The sequence below is a fragment of the Phytophthora cinnamomi genome (genome assembly GCF_018691715.1).
Source record: "Phytophthora cinnamomi strain GKB4 chromosome Unknown Contig50, whole genome shotgun sequence".
In the NCBI taxonomy this organism is placed as follows: domain Eukaryota; phylum Oomycota; class Peronosporomycetes; order Peronosporales; family Peronosporaceae; genus Phytophthora; species Phytophthora cinnamomi.
In genome coordinates, this window is record NW_027150983.1 from 402,761 (window position 1) to 424,756 (window position 21,996).

Here is a 21,996-nt window from a genome sequence, read left to right on the forward strand (position 1 = left end):
ATGGCGGAGAAGCGACGCAAGTCCACAGTCACTAAGCGGAAGGTAGAGAGAGCAATACGCTTCCAGTTATGAGCACTTCCTGGGGGATATTCGACTGAGACGGTGCTTTGCGTTTGGTGCAGGAGGAGATCAACGACCTCAAAGCTGAGGTCCGCAAGCTGCGGTCCGAGCTGGAGCTTCAAAACGAGTTGAGAGAGCTGCAGGTTGTGCCAGTGAGGACCCCACCACTAGGGCAGGTGGCATCCGAGAATGTAGTGCTGACTGCTGCTATCCACGGGCAGCAGCTCGGTGTCGCTCGGGCGCACTCCACACTGCCACCTCCGTTGGTACGTTGGGTAGATGACTTCTACGATCAAACAAACGGTGATTTGATAGTGTTGCAGTGGATTGAATGCAGGAGCTGCACCCGTTGTGTACGCGCATTTGTCTCAACAAGAGCTGGGAAGAGCGCAGCAGGACTTTCCTGGACATCCGAGAGCAGAAATTTCAAGCTGTGTACGAGTACGTCAAGGCGCGGAGTCAGCTCTCGTCGTCGCATTCGAGTGACGAGCGGTTCGAGACTGCGAAAGGCGACGTGTGCTGCTCCATCTTCCAGACTTTCAGGTTCCCTGGCGTGGAGTCGCTCAAGCAAGTAAATAAAAGAGAAACTAGCGGCGATCATGCGGTGTGCTGGCTTTGTGAAGATGCTGACCCCTGATCAAGCACATTATTTTTACAAGCATTGCAGCCAAATGACCTCCTAGCAGTGGGAGAAATGCGCAGATCGGATTCAGACATGTTAAGGTTTCGGATCGGACATGTTAGAGGAAGGAATAGCAGAGGAATATAACAGCGGAGGACAGCGTGAAGGTGCCGAAGGAAGAGGTCTTGGAGGAGGAATGATGCCCGGAGGTGCTTGTGTATTAGCAGTCAAAAGACGAAGTGAGGGAAGATTATTTCCCGGGTCGTATACCGGTCGGGTCGACCGAATGGGTCGTGTGATTTTGCCGACCATATCATCAGGCCCGATCCATACTAGTTAAGATATCGTGGACTCTGCACGTCGTACAACTCACACGAAAATCATGCATTCAATATATCAGGGAGTCCCTAGTTCATGGCGTCCGCTACGCTCACTACATCTAGCCCCTACCACGACGGTTCAACTGCTGAGCGCGCAGCGATGTCTGGTTAGTACGTTGTGCGCTTCATCTCGGCCACTACACGTTTGCAGCTTGGATCTCATCCTCATCTCCGCACTCACTAGGCTCAAATGAGTAGTTCGGAAACACCTCATCACTTGAGACGTCTTCTCCGTCGTCATGATTGCCTTCATTGCCGTCATTGCCCGTATCTCTAAATTCATCAGTGGAAGAATCGTCACTTTCTTCAAATTCTTCTTCGCTTTCAGAGTCATCACAAGCATCCGCTTTAGAGAAAGACACTGGTTCTGGGAGCTCTATACTTTCCTGAACCGCCCGCTGAGCGTTCTTCCTTCTCTTCGCGTTTAACCTGTTGCCTCTTCTTCGCCTACCTTGAGCTACGTTTGTCAATTTTGCAACATAGTTCTGGGAAATGTCTCTGATGACTCGCACGAAAGTGGCAATGTTGGGGTGCGGAGAAGGGAATGCTTGGTTCAACTCCCTGTTAAACCGCTCAAGCGGGTTGTTGGTCCTGGCCACCAAACTGTTTTCGAGCACAAACACATTCCACGCCTCGACATTGTAGCGATCGAGCCACGTTGCACGGAAATACCCCCAGAACTGCCTCCATTTCGAGCGTGTGTACGTCACGCCGGCCGCAGCACACCTATCACGTATAGTTCGCTTTACCCACCGAATTCCTTGTCGCGGCACTAGCTCTGGGTCGATTACGGTTAGGACGTCTAGAAGTTCTTTCTGCATTGCGATTCGGATCTCTGCCTCTGGGATGTGGTATGTAGTTTTCATCCGTCCTCGCACTGCCTGTTTAAAGTGAAACAGGCAGCCGATCACCTCAGCGTTTGGGAACAGCTTTTCAACCGCGTTGATCAACGGCAGCTCAAAATCACACACAACATCACATGGGTTCAACTTCTCTGCGGTATCTTTGTGAATCAATTCCAGTGTGTCCAGGTACATATATTGTGCCTTTGATGTGCAAAGAACAAAGTAGACCGGAACAAATAAATCGCTTGCTTGATCATGCACCATAAGAACCATGCACTGCTTGAACTCAGTAGGTACACAGCGAAATGTGCCGTCCAAAAACAGGGAAACACCGTTGTATAAGAGGAGCTGCCGCAATTCCGGATGAGCCCAGCCGATAATTCGATCAGGCTTAGAGGTGGGGTCAGACTTTGGTCTTGACTGGTGGAACTGAAAAAAACTCAACGACTTGCCTTCGATCATTGAAAGGGGTGGCACCTCGACGCGTCCGAGAAGGAAGGCCCCATAATGCTTCTGACGAACACGGTAGACACGGCTTTTGACTTGCTCTTCGGTCAAGCCCTTTCGAATCACGTCGTCGTCACGATAAAACTCAGCGCTCACTTGCTGCCACACATCATGGACTGACCTCGTCAAGTCACTGATCGAGTAGTTGTCAACCCAGATCTTCATTGCAGTCGTACAGTCAACCATAGAGGTTGCGGGCACCATGGGTTGCCTGCACGTGTGTGTATTCACCAACTCGTAATCACTCTCAGTAGGCCGAATCGCTAAACGAGCTTTGCACCCCGTGCCACGATATACGCTGCATCGGAAAACGATCTTGCGGCTCGAAGCCCAGCCCCGAGTGTAGGAGAAGCCCCTGTGGTTGATCGTGGTAGACGAATTTTTCGTTGATGCCCTCCTTCCCGGTGGGCTTTCTCGGTTTTGATTCGGATTGTCCTGCCTCGTCATTTTGCTGACTACGCTGCCCGTATAAAGAAATTTGAGAAGTGAGCGTTTAATGTCACTGAGTGCGTACCGCATCATGTTGCGATGATAGCTTCGGATCGTGGATAAGATGGTATTTTCCAGGGTAATATCGGCTGTGCAGATAACAAGACGAGATAAGGTCCAGGTAAGACAGCCATAAGTACGTTTGTGAACAGATTGCAGTCAGATGTTCGTCGCAATTGGTATAACTTCCACCAAAGAGCGAGCCTGAGCCTCAAAGTATCCGATCATCAGCGACCCCATCCACGACCATTAAAACATACGACCCACTTACACAGACGACCTTCTCGACGACCCGACCAGTATACGACCCGGGAAATAGTCTACCGAAGTGAGGACTGGTGGTCCCTGGCGGGGGAGATAATTCCCCTTATTCTGCAACTAAATAAGTGGTCTACATTGTGGGGGACAGCTCTATGAGCGAGTCCCATGTTCTCCTGCAAAGCATCAGCACGTCGGAGATGCTCAACTTTAACAGCCTCTCACACTGAGGAACGTGCGTTGCTTGCTAGGTTGCAGCTTGCTTGAGTTTAGGCAGTATTATTATGACCTTAGCACTTGGCGTGGGCAATTTGTGCTTTCACCGCTGGTGATCTTCTACCCCATGTGCCTAATTTCGCCTGTAGAGTGATATGCCAAAAGTTGTTGTGCTAAATGTTTGGTCATTTAGTTTGAGCGATGGTGGGCTAATCAGGAAACCTTTCTTGTGAAGGAGAAAACCTGTTCACCGATTATGTATGCTCTAAAGTGTTGTGCGTATTGCTCGTGATTGCAGATATTTGCTTTGCGACTGTACTTGGCTAGTCAGGAAAACCTTTCTTGTGAAGGAGAAACCTGTTCACCGATAGTTTGCATGTACTAGATTTTGTAGGTGTCTTTTGCACGTATTCACCTTTTTATTTGTATCTTTGCGGTTTTGAGTGGCTACTCAGGAAAACCCCCTTTTTGTGGTTGGGATAAAACGTGTTCGCCGAGCGTACTGGTAACCTCCTGTTGGGGTCATATATGGTACAGATCTGTTATTGGATCAAACAAACTTGCTCTAGCAGTGAGTAGGCAGTGATCAGGCAGCTCATCCAGGTAAACAAACGTGTATTAATCTCCTCGATTAGGTCTACCTGCTTGCTATAGCACCTCCTCATTCAGCCCACCAGGTTTCTCATCGGACTCCGAAACGCTGTCAGTTGGCAGCTCGACTGCTACAGGCTCCTCATCCTCAGAGTCATTAGCAATGTCATTTGGTATCTCAACCGGCACAGGTAGCTCGATTCGTTCGCGTCGTAGGCGGTGGGCGCGCCCACGAGGAACGTCAGCAAGATGCTGTACATACTGTGCAGATAGCGTTTTAATGACACCCACCAAGCTCGCCACACTAGGGCGAGGCTATGGACATTGACTATTGAGCTCCCTATTAAACCTCTCAAGAGGATTATTCGTCCGCGCAATGAGCTCGTTGTATAGGCAGGCAACATTACAGACACTGACGTCGTAATACGCCAGCCACGTTTGCTGAAAATACCCACAGAACCCTCGCCACTAGCTTTCGAATAGGATGTCCCAGCCTTACCGCAACGCTAGCGACTTGCTCTATCAAACTATGCTCAACGACAGTCAGCATGTCGACGACACCACGTGTCATAGCAATGCAGCACTCCTCCTTGGGAATCAGAAACCTCTGCATAGCGTGTCTGAGCGCCTGCTTAAGGTGAAATAGACACCCCAGCACAATTGCATTGGGAAATTGCGTCTCAATGGCTTCAATTAAGGCGCTCTCAAAGTCGCACACGACTTCGGCAGGCTCTAGTTTCTGATCTGTACCTTTCACTACAAAATGCACCATGTCCAAATCGAATCGCCACTACGAGAAGTACTCAAGACGTAATATACAGGTACAAAACATCCTGAAGCTCTGTCGTGTATCTGATCACAAAGCGGATCTGTACCGTATATGACCCCAACGAGGTTTTACCAGCGTACTTTACTCGAGCTTCTTGCTCGTGGATATTGAACGTTTTGCTCTTGGTTTTGTTTGTGTCTCCTTTCGGAAGTCTCGGTAACTTATTTTGCTACCGATTATCTCCCTTTACATGAATTGTTGAGAGGACGTATCCATCTCAACAGGTAGGCTTATGAGCCTCCCAGTTTCCTCAATCTGGTCAAAGTATTACATTTTCAAGGCTTTGAGCCCCCCAGTGGCTTTAAACTGACAATTGCAGCATAATATTGTTGACAATGTGATTTTATTTAAAAGCTTGTAGATTTTTTCCTTATAGCTCAGCGACTTATATTTCGCTTAGAGTAAATTACTTTGCCATTTGTAGGAGCATGTAGCTCTAGAAGCATGGACTGCATCAACTTAATATCTTCCGTAACAACACAACTGTCCGCTTTAAATGTGCGGGCTCACATCTTTGGGAGGTATTTTATTTGTCTCTCCCTAGTGTCCTTATCGAGATGTTTCTCACTTGTGAATAATTATGCTTATAGCATGCACTAGCGGAAGTCTGAATCCATTGAGAGATGGTCTATTTAGAACCTGACATTTTGTATATGTCTCATGTTTAGGAGTTTAATCCACCGGCAGAGCCTTTGTGGCATTCCTGGATCACCATAATGTGGCGACTCTCGACAGCTATTTTTTTAATGCTTTGGTTGTTCATGGTTCATGCCTTACATGCCGTTGAGATCGGCGCTTTTTGCTTTTGGTTTTTGTGGCGTGGGTATTACAATAGTGGAGACATAGGACAGAGGCTTTGTGTGCTTGTAGTTGAGAGCAATGATTATTTTCCCTTTATTGTGATGTACATCTGTCGCGTTGGGCCCGAAGAGTGTTTGTCGTTGAAGTGGGTGCGAGTGTTGGTCCTGTCGAGAAGCGCGGTAGTTGTGGTCGATGTGCGAGGTAGACGGTTTATTTAATACTGAATTGCTACTGCGAGCCTAACATACATGCCTCGCTGTGCTCCTACGCGAGCACAGGGCTCTCTTTGCGTATTTCTGGGGTTTTCCTTGACTATGTGCTACCCTGCGTCTTTTTGTTTTCTTTTCATTTCTTTTCTACTAAATGCATGTTCCATGTTTCTTTTTCATGTTTCCCTACAAAATGCATGTTCACTGTGACGGCTGACCCTCTCGGGTAGCTGCCACAGGAACTTCAAGCCTCTGGCCGCGAGCAAGCAAGCCAGAGCCTTTGCACCGCATCGCTCTGGCTTGCTTGCTCAGCAGGCCAGAGGTGGGCCTGACAACTCCCCCTGGTTGACTTCGCGTTGGCGGAGTCGATACTCATCCAGGAGTTGACGCCAATGCAAAACGTGCTTGATCTGCGCTTCGCTTTCCCAGGTTGCCTCATGCTCCTTCAACCCATGCCACTTCACGAGTCATTGACGTTTGCGACGTCTAGTTCGTTTCTTGAGCAGCTTCTCCACAACGTAGAGTTCTTCTCCAGTGTCATCGTCCAAGATTAGAGGTACAGCCTTCGGAATCGGTCGATTCGGAAAATCCTCACGATTCGTTTGGTAATGGGTCAGTAACTCCACGTTGAATGTCGGATTAAGACGTTTCATCGTGCGCGGAAGTATCAACTTCGCCACGTTGTCGTTCACCATACGTTCAATCACGAACGGTCCAACCTTCTTAGCCGCTAATTTCGCTTTCTTCAATTCCGTGTTCTTGTTTACGGTTTTCAGCGGTAAGTTCTTCGTGTCGAGCAGCACTAAGTCACCTCTTTTAAAGACAACTTGTCTGCGCTTGCGATCGTAGTACTCCTTTTGTCTTGCTTGAGCTTCTTCCAAATTTTTCTGAGCACGTTCTACGATATCTTGTCGCTCCATCGCAAAGTTCTTCGCGAACTCCGCGAGCGTCACATCATTCTCCGATTCCAGCAGGTCTTTCATCTCCTCTGCCACAATGTTTGACACCTTACGTCCTGTGTCAAGTTCGAATGGCGCGAGCTTCGTAGACGCGTTGACGAGGGTCGAATGCGCATATTCGATAGTCCCTAGGTGCTTAACCCAATCGTCACCGTGATACGAGATCATGCATCTCAATGCATCTTCGAGCACGAGGTTCTGGCGCTCTGTCTGGCCATCTGCCTGAGATCGGTGCGCAGTTGTCATGCTGAGTTTGATACCCATCAACTTCATCAATGACTTCCAAAAGTCCGAGATGAACTTCGAGTCGCGATCACTGATGATGACCTTCGGCAATCCGTGATGCCGAACAACTGCATCAAAGAACACTTTAGCCGTGTCCTTCGCGTCAGCTGTCGAATACGTTGGTGCATACTTCGCTCGCTTGGACAACTTGTCCACTGCAACTAGTATTGCATCAAACCCTTCCGACACTGGCAAACCCGTGATGAAATCCATTGACACCACTTCCCAGCATTCCTTTGGCACTGGTATCGGCATCAGTAGTCCTTTTTTCTTCTGGCTACTGGACTTCCATCGTGCACAAGTCTCACATGTGCGAACGTATTCCCTTACGTCGCGGTCCATTGTCGGCCAGTAGTACCATTGCGCTGCTTTCAGGTACGTACGTCGACTTCCAGGATGCGCGGACGTCTTTCCATCATGAAATTCGATCATGACATTTGTGCGAAGCTCTTTTACCTTCGGCACACAAAGTCGGTAGACAGTTTCGCCTTTCGTCTGTTTGAAAAACAGAAGCCCATTGTGCTTGACGAACTTCTCCTTTCCTGCTCCATTAGACCAATGTTGCTTGAAAGCAGGGTCTGATTCGTATCCTTCCTGAAACGCTCTTTTCATCTCAGGTGCCAAGTGCGGACTTACAAAATGATAGTCGACGCTGTTGACTTGCTGCTGTGCTACGCCAATCGGGCGACCCTCCCCCCGTAAGTTGACATCATCGAGTAACAGGTGAGTATCATCCGTTGACAAGTTGCGCAACACTGCAGACTTAATACGGTGGTCATGAACTGGTGCGGCATTCTTCGCGCATTCGTCGTCGCAGTCATGAACCGTATACGTCACATCCGGAAGAGGTGCTTCTTTCTCCTCTTTGTCTTCCAGTCCATCCGGTGGAGGCCGTGAGAGCGCATCCGCTACAACGTTCATCTTACCTCGCACATGATGCAAACTAAACGTGTATTGCGAAAAGTGCGTCAAAAAGCGAGCCATCTTTGGTGACACTGGTGGGTGATGCAACATCCACGAACACGCTGCGTTATCCGTGTAGACATCGAATGGGCGTCCATGCAGATAGTGTCTCCACTTCTCCGTAGCCACTTTGATAGCTAGTAGCTCCTTCTCATGCGTAGGCCATCCACGCTCATGTTTATCCAACTTCTTCGAATAGAAGGCAATCGGATGATCTGCTCCGTCATACTTCTGTGACAGAACTCCACCAATACAATGTCCTGACGCGTCCGTCGTCACGATAAACGGCCGCTCAAAGTCCGGCAACTTCAGCGTAGGTGCTTGCTGAAGTGCGAGCTTGAGATGCAAATACACGTCCTCCACAGGCTTCGTCCAATTCCATGGGGCATCTCCCTTCGTCAAATCCCTCAACGGACGAGCAATCTCGGCAAAATCACAGATAAATCTGCGATAATATCCTGCCAAACCCAAGAAACTCAACAACTCCTTTCGATTCGTCGGAGTCGGATACTTGGCTGTCGCTTCCGTTTTACGCGGATCAACGCTTACTCCTGCCTGCGAGACAACATGTCCTAGGTGTAGTGGGTCTAACTTGACTCACTACTTTAGCTTACACGTTGCGCAACGTGTATGAGGAAGCGTAAGTACTTAGTAATTACTTAGGTTAATTATATTTGAAGACACAAATTTAAGTTAAGTAAGAAAGGATTCCAAGTGACTTAGATTAGGTAAAATGAGAACTGTATTGTTTGTAAATTGATTTTCCTCTAAAATCCGCTAAAAAGTGTTTATCATCTATGAAAGGGTTGACAGCGGCTGGCTGTCGGAGCTCCGCTAATATGCATGATTCTGATTGGTAGAAAGATGCTGCTTTCTACCAATAGGATCTTTGGGTATGTGTGGACCACTCATTGTGGTGGTCCACTTCAATGTATCCATTGGTGTGTCTTACACCAAGGTGAGAAAGTATCCAAAACTTTTAACAGATAACCTATCTGTTAAATTCACAAGTGGCTTGTAGCCACTTGTGCGTGTAACCCCGTTACATGTATCCTTTCGGAAGTTTTAGTAACTTATTTTGCTACCGATTCTCTCCTTTTACATGATTTGTTGAGAGGACTTAGCCATCTCAACGGGTAGGCTTATGAGCCTCCCAGTTTCCTCAATCTGGTCAAAGTATTACATTTTCAAGGCTTTGAGCCTCCCAGTCGCTTTAGACTGACAATTGCAACATAATATTGTTGACAATGTGGTTTTATTTTAAAGCTTGTAGATTTTTTCCTTACAGCTCAGCAACATATAGTCGCTTAGAGTAAATTACTTTGCCATTTGTAGGAACATGTAGCTCTAGAAGCATGGACTGCATCAACTTAATATCTTCCGTAACAACACAACTGTCCGCTTTAAATGTGCGGAGATCACATCTTTGGGAGGTATTTTATTTGTCTCTCCCTAGTGTCCTTATCGAGATGTTTCTCGTTTGTGAATAATTATGTTTATAGCATGCACTAGCGGAAGTCTGAATCCATTGAGAGATGGTCTATTTAGAACCTGATATTTTGTATATGTCTCATGTTTAGGAGTTTAATCCACCGGCAGAGCCTTTGTGGCATTCCTGGATCACCATAATGTGGCGACTCTCGACAGCTATTTTTTTAATGCTTTGGCTGTTCATGGTTCATGCCTTACATGCCGTTGAGATCGGCGCATTTCGCTTTTGGTTTTTGTGTCGTGGGTATTACAATAGTGGAGACATAGGACAGAGGCTTTGGGTGCTTGTCGTTGAGAGCAATGATTATTTTCCCTTTATTGTGATGTACATCGCAGTATTTCATTTCATGTTATCTCTTTTTTTTTCCAGTATCTGACATTGACAGAGGCTTTGTGTGCTTGTCGTGTATGTTATTGAAATCGTACGCTATCGACAGAGGCTGTGTGTTGCTTGTCGCTCATTGCAAGGGGGTAGATCTTAGTTTTAGTTCATGGACAGAGGCTTCATGATTTTGATTTTGTATTTGGTTTGCTTGTTGTTCATAGTCATGTGATATGTTATTTTGACAGAGGCATTGTGTAGCATGTCATGTAGGCAATTCAATTTATTGACAGAGGCTTCGTGTATGTGAGCTTGTCGTTCATTTTCAGGTAGCAGCAGTATAGATGGACAGGGGCATTGAGTACCATGTCCACTACTATATTCGTGCTGAAGGCCTGTGACTTTGCGATGTCGTGCAAGTCTCTCATGGGCGTATTTACATGGAAGCTCTCTAAGGTAGCTTTCGCATGAAAAAGTGGAAGCAGCGGTATAGTATCTCGCTTTGAAGTACTAGTACATGAGTACGAAAGGCTTGCCTGCTTTGTCAGGCGGTCTTACAGCTCGTAGGGGCTCCGTCTGTGGCCGGCACAGCATGTAGCGCGTTTGGCGCGGAGTCCAGCGCATTTCTACTGGCTCTTATGCATAGCGTGGCAGACGTCCTGCTCAACGCAGCGCAGCAGCACGGTGGCTGGCGCAGTGGGCAACGTGGCCTCACAGCTCGGCAGTAGCCGGCTAGCACGGTATGTGTGTGACTCGTACGGCCCTGTAGCTCAGTGGCTGGCGCAAGGAGGGCAGCATGGCCAAGTAGGGCAGCATGGCCTCGTAAAGGCAGCATGGCCTCGTAGCGGAAGTGGCTTGCCACGTGGCAGCCGTCGAGCAGACGTGGTCCGTCGGGCTTGCTTGACACGTGGCAGCTTCGCGAGGGTCCTCTTGTCAGCGTTGGGCTCATAACATGTTAAAGTTTTGGATCGGTCATGTTAGAGGAAGGAATAGCAGAGGAATATAACAGCGGAGGACAGCGTGAAGGTGCCGAAGGAAGAGGTCTTGGAGGAGGAATGATGCCCGGAAGTGCTTGTGTATTAGCAGTCAAAAGACGGAGTGAGGACTGGTGGTCCCTGGCGGGGGAGATAATCCCCCTTATCCTGCAACTAAATAAGTGGTCTACATTGTACGGGACAGCTCTATGAGCGAGTCCCATGTTCTGCTGCAAAGCATCAGTACGTCGGAGATGCGCAACTTTAACAGCCACTGACGTATGTGCTCCGCGACAGCTATGTGTGAACGCGGCTTTTTACCGAGGTCTATTGTACGTCTCGTGAAGAGATCGATTATCCGCGGAGAATCGCGCCCCTCCACAGCTTTACAGAGCTCGTTAAGGAGCGCGAGCTCGCCCATATCGCACCGCCAGGTCGACATGCTGCACCAGTGCCCCTTTTGCATGAACAGGTGCCCCTTCGCATGAACTGGTACAGTAGATCGATGCTGCCTCAAGTTATGCGAGCGAGGTGCATTCGATCACATGCTGGCTGGCGACGTGAGAAAGTAGGCATCACACAGTTTGCTCAAACGACGACGCAACGCATAGCATCTCATTGTCGCCTGTGCTATTGATATGAGATCTCCGTTCACATCTCCCAAGTTTGCAGTAGACTCATGAGCCTCCAGAACGAGTGAATGGAAAGCGGTCCAACATGTTGTGTTACGCTCAATCTGCCCATACGCGCACTTCATGTTATCCCACAAGTCGCAGTACAAGACGGCAACTGACGAGTGTTGTTCGGTATCTTTTCTTAGTAGCTTTTGCGCGGAGTCCATTGACAGTTCAAACGTAACGTTAGCCACGTGGTCATCTTGGATCTTCGCATCAGCCCGTGTATTTGTCCATCTCTCCAGCATATCAACGACAGTCGAAATTTTCAATCTGTCCTCTGGGTTCTTCGAGCACATCCGTGCGACCAATTCCCACTGGTCGTCCTCGCACTTCGGTCGAGATGGCATCCTGCCACGAGTAGCGTGATATTGCACAGCGATCTTATCGACGAGACGTTCCCACGGCAGGCATCTGGAAAATGGTTTTCCCGTCTGTAGTGCCTCAACAACTCGCAACGCTTCCACGATACACATACCCAAAGAGTACACATCGGACTCGATCGTCGGCTTAGCTCCCATCAAGCACTCCGGAGCCACCCAGTGCCACGCCCCAGAAATCGGGGAAGTCGTCTCGCTGTCTGCCGCGGAACTCAGACCGAAATCGGTCACCTTAGCTTTTAGGTCACGTCCGATGACGATGTTGTTGCCTTTTAGGTCACCATGGACAAAACCGCGCGCATGAAGGTATTGCACGCCTAGAGCAGCCTCGAACAGTTTCGTCCACAGATCATCGGGGTGCTTTCGCAAATACTCGACAAGCGTGCCGTGAGTGGCGTACTCGCACACGAGAAACGGCCTCCCGATGTGGCAGGCCCCAAAGAGCCGAACCACGTGAGGGTGGCTAAACCCAAACCAAGTGTCAGCTTCACGGCGGAACATTGCTCTAGCCTCTGTTCGCTTTTGATCAAAAGATGCTGGCAATAAGCTGTCATAGAAGCTGGTATCATCCGCACTTCCAACTACCTTCGCTATCACGTCCGAATCTAACCATTTCGCTTGCCACACGCTTCCAAAACCACCATCAGCTATATGTTTTCCTTGGACCAACTCGTACCACGGGATAAACCACTCCGGAGTGAGATGAGCTATATTGCCTTCTCCTTCAATCTTCAGCCTATTACCAATCTCCTCATACGCCCTTTTAATTGTCTCCGATTGTTCTTCCGTGTACTTCCCTGGAGCTGTTTCCATCTCTGTTCTCAACGTCTGCAAAAAGGCAGTTTTCTCTTCCACAGACGTCAACTGCTGCAATAGGAGGGCAATATCTGCTATACCGGACACAAAAGCCGAGGCCTGTTCACGGCGTTGCACAAGCCACGACACCTCCATATCTTTCGATATAGACTCCCCGAGAGCTTTCAGGAGAGCATTAACGCGCCAACGGAAGGAGTACATACTGGTCATCGTGGCTCGTGTCGAAGTCAGCCGCAAGGCGCGAGTTTTCTTCTGGCGTCATCGTGATTGTCTGGTAGACGTCAGCGAGGAGAGAATCAAATTGGCTGCGCAAGCGTTCGTTTTGCTTTGATCCCCGAAAGCAATCGTGGATATGTTTGAGTTTGTCGAATAACCAGAGGTGTTCAGCATTATCGCCCCCATTCACACACTCTTGCAACGTTACCCACAGGTCAGTCATTTCACAAGACTCGTAGTCTTCGCAAGAGTGTTGAGGCTCCAGCTCTGGCAGGCAGACATCGACACTCTCTTCAATGGACAAACGTTCCAACTCGGAGACAATGGACGACAAACTGGGCCGATTGTATGGATCTTGGCAGCACATCCGCCACGCCAATTCACGACTCTATCGAACAAAATACGGTTTATTGCTATGAATGAATCGATAGAGATCAGGGCCGAGGTGGAAGAAGTCAAGTTGGTCGTAGGGAACCCTCTTGTGGGGATTTGCGTTCCATCTTAGTTTGCATTTTCTTGCATTTTCTTCATTTGCCTCGCTCCATGGCTTCTTCCGGCTTTCAGCTTCGAGAATACACATTCCAAGTGAATATACATCAGACTCACGCGAAAGTGGGTTCCGTGCCACCACCTCAGGAGCTTGCCACCGCGTCGATCCAATCACAGATTCCACTGTACTCACCTTCTTCGTGGCTCCCGTCAGGCCGAAATTTGACAGCTTCGCCAACCCGTCACTACCAATCAAAATGTTACTGCAACGAAGATCGCCGTGAACAATCCCACGCTCGTGCAGATACTCGAGTCCCAATGCTACATCGTGCAGATATTTCCACAGCAGTGGCGGCTTTACATCACTTGACGGAGACGACGATTTGACATACTGAAGTAACGAGCCTTGACTAGCAGAAGTTCACAGCAGGCCCAGCCTGGCACACGCCATACAACTTCTGTACGTTGGGGTGGCGCAGCTGGTGTCATGCGTGTACCTGCTGTGCCAAAGTGGAATGCGCAGCGTCAGGAATAAATAGCTTTACGACGGCATCAGCATCCAGCCACTTCGCTTGAAAATCACCACCGATAGTTCCTTGTTGGGAGAATTCGCCCAACTCCACTTCGATTGGGGAAATGATGCTACTGCCTGATCGGTCAGAAGTATTGTGACTATCGACCTTCTCCGTATCGTCGGTAGATGTTTGACTTTCAGGTAAAAGAAATGGCATGAGTAGACGGGTAATGCCATAGTATCCGTGATCAGTGGCTAGGCGAGTAGCTGTCTGCCCGTCGTTGGCCTTCGCGTTGGCATTCGCGCCACAGTCGTTCACAAGGAACCGGACGACGTCAAGGTGACCTCCGTAAGCGGCCTTCATCAGCGCTGTGTATCCATTCCTGTTCTTCATGTCCACATCAGCGCCACAGTCGTTCACGAGGAACCGGACGACGTCAAGGTGACCTCCGTAAGCGGCCTTCATCAGCGCTGTGTATCCATTCCTGTTCTTCATGTCCACATCAGCGCCACAGTCATTCACCAGACACCGCACGACGTCAAGGCGACCTCCGTAAGCGCCCAACATCAGCGCTGTGGCTCCATCGATGTCCTTCGCGTTGATATCAACGCCACAGTCGTTCACAAGATACCGTAAAACGTTGAGGCGACCTCTATCAGCAGCCTTCATCAGCTTTTGCCTCGTATCACCGCCGTGGAATAGAAGCCATAGCTCCACGTTTGCCCACTTCCCTCCCCTTGTTTGGCCACTTCGTCCTTCATATCTCCTGGATCGTCGGGATGATTTTCCTATCCTAGTTGCCTAGAAGTCGCAATTTAAGAAGTGAGAGAATGGTGAGAGAGCGCACCCGTCATGGTGGCCAGTCAGCTACACCACTCGTGCGCCTTTCGGAGAGGGGAGAGCGAGCCAGCAATACTCTCCCCGTCCCCCCACAAAAAGCCTCTCTAAATGCTCTACGAGTATCTCCACAGCGGGAGCAAATTGCTGCTGCAAAGAATTTTCGAATAAATTACGTCCAACTCTCTCCACCGCAAGGAGCAAACTAGTCCAGGAGCAAACAAAAACTTTTCGTGACAGCAAACGGAGCCGATTGTCGGTGAAACGCCGTATATAGCACTTTGTGTGTAATCGTAGGAAATATCGCGGCCAAATCGACAAAAATGTGAGTGATAGCGCAAATGAACATATAGAAAGTAGGTATTGTTATAATACTAAGCAATTCTTACTAATATAACTATGCATTCGTCACGAGCATGCTGCTGATCACGGCTGCAAGTAGGGTAGGAACTAGTGTGACTTTTCGCTGCAGAATAAACTAGTTTAACACCTCTAATCCGATCGGAATTCCGGATTCTCCGTTATGTTTAACGTATGAATTAACGTATACCGGAAAATCAGTACAATATATCATGATTCAAGCCCTTTCGCATGACACGTGGTCAAAACGAGTCCACTGATTGGCTAGACTAGGGTGATGTACAGAACAAGAACGGCGCAAAACACTCTGCATTGCAATCTCCCTGCAAAACCGCTATTCCCAACAGCAACGACGGGACAACCAAGGTCTGCCGAAAACGACAATCTCTCTGCAAATCAACTCTCAACTCAATTCTCACTTTAGTTACCCTCCTCCGCCTCCTCCGCTACCTCTGGCCTACGCTTCTTGACGAACCGGATCTTGTGCTGCAAGTGCGGCGGGATGGAAGTCCCATTCTTCCAGCTCTGATGCCACACTTGATCGCACGTGAGAGCGCTGCCGTGCTCCAACCGACGCAGTTTGTTGCAAACCGTTACCCTTCCTTTCTTCTCGCGTGAGCATGTTGCGCAGAAGAAACTTGTCTCGTAGCCCCGCACGCCAGCACCAGCATACGCAGAGCAGACTTTACACAGCCACTGGCGCCGCTTGCTCCCATTCATCTCGACAGTCTTCTCTAGCATGTGTGGAAGGCGTGGTAGTGGCTCCGTTACGAGATCCTCCAAGTCGTCTCCACCAACAAAGTCTTCATTGGTTTGGTTGAGTAGGTCGATGTGGAGGCGCCTCATGAACGCTGCATGTGTGGGAACCGGCTTGCCACGTCGTTGCATCGCGATTTTGTGCACGATGAACGCATTCACCATGGCTAGATCGACCAAGCCGAGAAAAATTGTCTTGTAATACTTTCTCATCCGAATTGCACGCTGGATGGAGTATCGTTGTAGTCGTATTTGATCGTGAACATCTACGCCTCCCATAGCTTGATGGTATTCACGCACCAGCCTAGGGCAGGGAACTGTTGAGACTGAGCCATCGCGCTCCCGTCGAGTGACTTCAGTTAGCTGGGTTGAGCAGCCAGTGCCGAGGAACCGCACGGGCTTGTTGTCCATCCAGGCCAGAGCCACAATCTCAGGATGATCTCGCCAGACACCAATACGATACGTTCCGCGAGGCATCCTCTCCGGTCGCTTCTTCTGCGTGAAATCAATGGCCTTGCACCAGCCTCTGCGATCGTTTCGCATGGTCCCAACGTGGCAATGCCCCATACTGAGTAGCTTGTGTGACAACGGGATGGAAGTGTAGAAGTTGTCTGTGCAGATCAGACGCTGAGCAGGCTGACCTCGGAGCACGTGAAGAAGATTCTTGACCACAGCACGTTGTGCAACAGCATCCTCGTTGATGTTCGCCTTCCCGCAGTAGATTTCAAGCCTAACCGAACAACGAACGCAACACGTTCAGCATCCTCCTGAATAAACTGCGGAACATACTGAAGGTATAACGGATGATCCGTTCAAAACAATTCCGTACCTGGCGCAATACGCGGTCTCGGCGCAGCACGTCAAGTAGAACTTCGTACCCCATTTGTTAGGCTTCATCGGCATGAACTGGCGCATCGGGTTACGGCGGTGCCGCATTGGAACCATCCCTTCATCGAACGAGATGCGAGCCCCCATTCGATACCCGCGGAAGAACGTTTTCTGAAGTGCTTGGAGAACAGGTCTGGTCTTGAAAGCTCGGTCACCACTATCAGCGTGCTTGGCATTGTCGTTGAAGTGGAGGTAACGCGCGACATCGTGAAAGCGGTCGCGACTGATGAATTGCCCGAACGTCCCGCGTGACAGAGCTCCTTCAATCTTGGTGATCCAGTGGCGACTTATACTCTCACGTCGAGGCTCCAGTGATCGTGCAATCAGAAGACCTATGAATCGTACGAGTTGGTGAGGCTGTATCGGGTTCTTGCGCTTCAACTTTGTCCTGTACTCTTCAACAGAGAGCACAATGGTGGAAGGGGTCGTCTCACGTCTTGCACGAGCTCGTGCTCGCATTCCCTGCGCAACCTCGTCGATGCTGTCGGTGCGGTATCTGTTCGTCTCCTTGGCAATCATCCGCCAAAGATCCTTGGGCAGGAAAAAGTAGAAGATTGCTAGCGGGCTCTCTGCATACGCAAGCGCAGCTCTCGTAGGCCCCGACGGACCATCATACAGCGGCATGGGACCGAGAAGAACTTGGGCGGCGTGTTGCTCGTCGAAGGTATCCCATCCATCAGCCTGCAGCTGATCTAACTCCTCATCAGTCAGCTCGAACTCCACTGGAAGTTCATCGACGTCAAGACCTTCGCCTTCTTCGGGCTCATCATCACTTCGGCTCTCTCGCGGAGCTGGAGCACCATTGTCGTCTGTATCAATTTCGTCCTCATCGAGTAGGATGGATTCTTCGTCGCCCTCCGCGTCAGAGTTGAGTTCGAGTAGCCAATCAGCATCATCTGTATCGAGATCGTCCGGTTCGGTGGATGCAAAGAGTTGGTCGCGCTTCAATGCGTCCAAGAATTCATCCGAGTCGAAGTCGTCCTGTGACACAGCCGTCGTGGACAGACGAGCACCAACTTGGTTGACACCCTCTTCTGTAACAACATCTTCAGTCGAAGGCGCCGAATTATCCGTAACGGCGAGTTCAGTCGCAGACGTGACGCCCACTGGATCCTCCGTAACAGCGTGATGCGGAGAATCCACAACTGCTTCAGGCGCCTCCGGAAGTTGTAATGCCACTCCTTCCTGAAGACAAGGCATCGACTCAGTGCTGGCCTCAGCTGGAAGATCCGTAACAGCTCCGTCAGTTAGCAAGACTTTATCAGAAACGTTTAGGCACAAAACCTACAGCTTTTGCGCCTTTTCGAAGCTGTCCGTTTTGTCGCTGCCCGTCGTTTTCCCGTCGAAGCACCCCGTTGGACCGGCACCTGGACGGCAGATTCACTCGTTGCGGCTCTAGCTTCAGGTACAGTTGGCGGCAACGTGCCTTGCGTGCTGGAAACAAACTCCAGCCACCCTTGACGCCGGCAGTAGCGCATCAAGCTGTCCTCACCTACATGTTGAACGATACTCACGTTAGCCCGAAGCATGCATGTATCGGTCCGTCGCCCACGTACCAACGAAAAAGTCGATGCCTTCGGTTCCTTTCAGGTTCCCATTGGGCGGCAGGTATCTCTGGGCGTTACGGAGGCCTGTCGATCTGCGGTACGTCCAGCCCTTCTTGGTCAGCTCGCGCCATATCTGCTGGAAGGACTTCTCGAACGCGAGCACAACAGTCATGAATGATTGTCTCTCGTTCGGCGCTGATTTCGAAATGAAAGCCTGGTAGAGGCCACTCGTCTCTCTGGATATTTATATCTGTTATCCTAACCCCTTCAAGCAAATCTCATGTCTCATTAGACACAGACACTACAACCGGCCTGCTTAAATTTATTTCATACAAACTTCTATATGCGGATTTTAGCTGCGTCAAAACCTGCTGCGGACATCGTTGAATTGTTTCACCTCCATAAATTGGATTCCGGATAATCCGTAATACCGGATTGGAAGGGTTAAAGCGTCGAAAACTAGTTCGAGCCGGTTTTATCTGCGGCGGAAACTCACCGGATTTCAGAGACCTGCGTCTAGGACTACAGACGCATTCTAGACGCAGGAAACGTTATGCAGCTAGCTTTGGGGGTAGAGTAGGACAGGAGAGGACGTTCTAGGACACCGCAAATGAATATGAAAGGTGTGCGATAGTGTATTATTGAGTTAAAGAATTATACGCACTAAACTCGGTTCCTAAACTCGTACGAGTAGTCCAGGACGTGATCCATTTGTTGCACGTGACTCACTTACTTGTCTGCCACGGTGTTGTCCCTTGACAGCAGATCCTCATCATCCTCGTCGCCGTCCGAGCATGAGTCGTCTTCTACTTCGTAGCAATTTCCACTTACCCCGTTACCGTCCACCGCGTCGTCCTCTATGGCGTCCTCCAACTCCAACGGGTCCGAGATCACCTTCTGTTATAGCTTCACGCTGCGCTGATTCCAATATAAGCCGACCAACTTGTTAACCTTCTCAAGGCCAAGCTGGTGTCGCCGATCGGAGTAAATAAACTTGTGTGCATTCCAGCTTCTCTCTGTAGCAGCCGAGGAGGTCGGCACCGTGAAAACCCTGCGCGCAATACGGAGCAAACAGGGTAGATGTTGCGACGCTCGCTCCACCATTCCAATGGAGCAGTGCGAGCTTCATTCTTTCGCCGTTTAGGAATCCAGTCATCTTTAATGTTCCAAAATACTCCCGCTTCATGAAATGCATGCTGTATTTCACCTTCTGGGTATCCAAGTCGTCTTGCACCTTTTTCGATCTGGTTCTCTGTCTGCTCCCGGTCGTCATCGATGAATCCATTGGGGTTCTGGGCAGGATTCAAGAAGTACCCAAGCCCCATGGTCGCTGTGTGCATAAACTCTCATCTCTTCTTAACCAAGCCACGGTTAGCTGCTGCAGTGGTAACCAGAAACGTTGGCTCACAATATAATGTGTTCTCCATCAGATCACGAAATTCCCAGTAGACCAGAGATATACAGCATCGATCCGACTCCATCAAGCCAAGCTTCTTAATAATCGGGCTCAGCAGCTTGATTACTTGTTCACCATTTGCCCAAAATTGTTCATCCTGCACGAACTCGTTTACGCGTTCAAAGGCAATAGCTTTAACCGATTTTGTTGGTTGAATTTCTGCCGCTTCCCTTGCTCTTCTGCTCTTTGTCTTGGTGCGTGTGCTCCTCTTTGTCGAGATCGCACGTGAAATTGTTGGACCGGCTGCCTTCGCCGCTTTTTAGTTCCTTTGTAAGCTTCCATGAATTCGCCGTCATCGAAAACACGGGCGACCGCCTCCCTATTGATATGGTGCGACTCGGGAATTTTTCCGTGGCCACATTCGACTGCCGGACTGGATGGATGCGATGGAGTTTGATTGGTCGCCCTGGATTGGAGTCCAGTGGCGTGCTGTGTGACACGTGGAGAGTGATTGCTTGTGTGGAGATTTGGTACTACCGGTGCTTGCAGTTAGTATGGGCTCACAGGATCGGAGATGTACCCCTGGATGAGCGCTCATATCAGCGAGGAGTAACACATCCTGTCCGTCCGCCGACACCCTCACCGCAAGAGAACTCTAAGGCGTAGAAGTGTAGTCGGAGAACGTATCCCGGCTACAGCCTGCATTGGCTCCGTTCAAGACACTGAAGCAAGATCAAATGGTCCTCCCAACAACATGACCCCGTGCATGAAGCACCTCACAGACGAAGATTCACGGTTAACTGGACTGAATGGTGGCATCTCGGATCGCGACACACTGAATTGCCCAGTGTCATACTGAATCGAGTTGCTTCCCGGATGACCACCCTGGATGGAGACAAGTGAATACCCATCCAGGACAAGCTACCCACGATATTACTATGGAGTTTGTCCCCAGCCTGAATGAGAACAAGTCATACCCGTCGACACTGTATTAGCCGCACGTCGGATGCCGAAGGCCAGTTCGACCGCGAAGGGTCGATGTACCCAGATACCGTTGTCATCAAGTGATGAGTGATGCCGTGAAGAAGGTCGACGTCAACAGATCGAAGCATAGTCAAGTCAAGTCAAGCATACTGAAAGCTTTATTAGAAGTCAACGAAGTGATAGAAAATAGCTAGTCAAACGTAACAACAAACAATAAGTCAATTTGCCGAGAACCACACAAGTCCCCGGGAAGAGCTGCTCTCGACAGAGAAACCAATTTGCCGAGAACCAGACAACCTCCCCCCCCCCGCCGAGAGCAGCTCGACGGACCCGAGGACGACGTCCAGCGCCGCGTGGAGGACAAGCTGCCCGGAACATTGCCCGGGGCCCAAGACGACGGTCGGTTTGAGGCCTCCCCGACGTTGCGAGCGTTGGGTGAGTGGCTTCTCGATTGTTTCAAGCCGAGGCGGGCAAGGACAGGGGTATCGCACCCTGGGGTGATTTGCTCTAGCTTCATAACCAAGTTGCCACGTCCATTCCGGACGTCCATTTCATATTTCCCTACTGTTGTCTCAGGTGGTTGTTAGCGGTTACCCCTGCGACTGAATTGATTTACTGCTGTGTGATAGGACTGTATTTTGTATTGTCTTATGTTTCCCTTACTTAGTGAGGGTGGTGCGCGAACGCTGAGTGCGCATCCAGTACTGACCAGTGTACTGGGTGAAGACTCGATTGTTGACTGGTGTATAGACCCCCCACCCAAGGGTCTCAAAGAATAAGTGGTGGCTGTATATTGTGTGACGTTTAGGTCGGCATTGTATTTCTGTGTGGTTGGTTATTCTGAATTACGGATCTGACTGTGACTCCTACCGTTCGGTCTGATTATACTCCATTCAGGACAGTCCCGTTGCGACTTACATTTATGTATACTCAATTTGTATATTACCAACATGTGGTATCGGGAAATGAAGCCGAAGCCAAAACCCAACGGCGGGACGAGGGACGAAGAAGACTCGAGGCGCCGGCGCTAACTGGCAAGTCACAACCCATCGCCAGTCACTGGACTAAACTCCCCGATCGCTGATTGGCCTAAATAGGTCGATGACGATGACTCGTCGACGGTCCCAAGTCAAGAGCGGGCGGTTGCAGCTTGCTAAGTACGGTGCAAACCTACTGGCAAGATCCGAACCTATGAGTCATCGGCGCCTGTCCCGAGTCGTCGGTGGCGTTTCAGCGGCCGTTTGAGTCGTCGGTAACGCCGCCACGTCGCATAGAAAGCGCCGAAGAGTCGTGAGTTACAACTGGCGGTCCAAAACGGACGCGTTTATACTTGATAT

The 21,996-nt window shown here is 49.8% G+C and overlaps 2 protein-coding genes across 2 annotated transcripts; one reads left to right on the top strand and one right to left on the bottom strand.

The window, feature by feature from the left end:
- IUM83_06542 (uncharacterized protein) lies at nt 1–10,635 on the top strand (the record flags this gene model as incomplete). Its single annotated transcript, XM_067930763.1, has 3 exons — nt 1–42; nt 123–326; nt 10,597–10,635. 3 exons carry the CDS (start codon nt 1–3, stop codon nt 10,633–10,635), a joined length of 285 nt encoding a protein of 94 aa, XP_067789872.1.
- Nucleotides 10,636–16,464: 5,829 nt separating this feature from the next.
- IUM83_06543 (uncharacterized protein) lies at nt 16,465–18,451 on the bottom strand (the record flags this gene model as incomplete). The annotated part of the gene is made up of 3 exons (XM_067930764.1): nt 16,465–16,574; nt 17,167–17,952; nt 18,289–18,451. 3 exons carry the CDS (start codon nt 18,449–18,451, stop codon nt 16,465–16,467), a joined length of 1,059 nt encoding a protein of 352 aa, XP_067789720.1.
- Nucleotides 18,452–21,996: the final 3,545 nt, after the last annotated feature.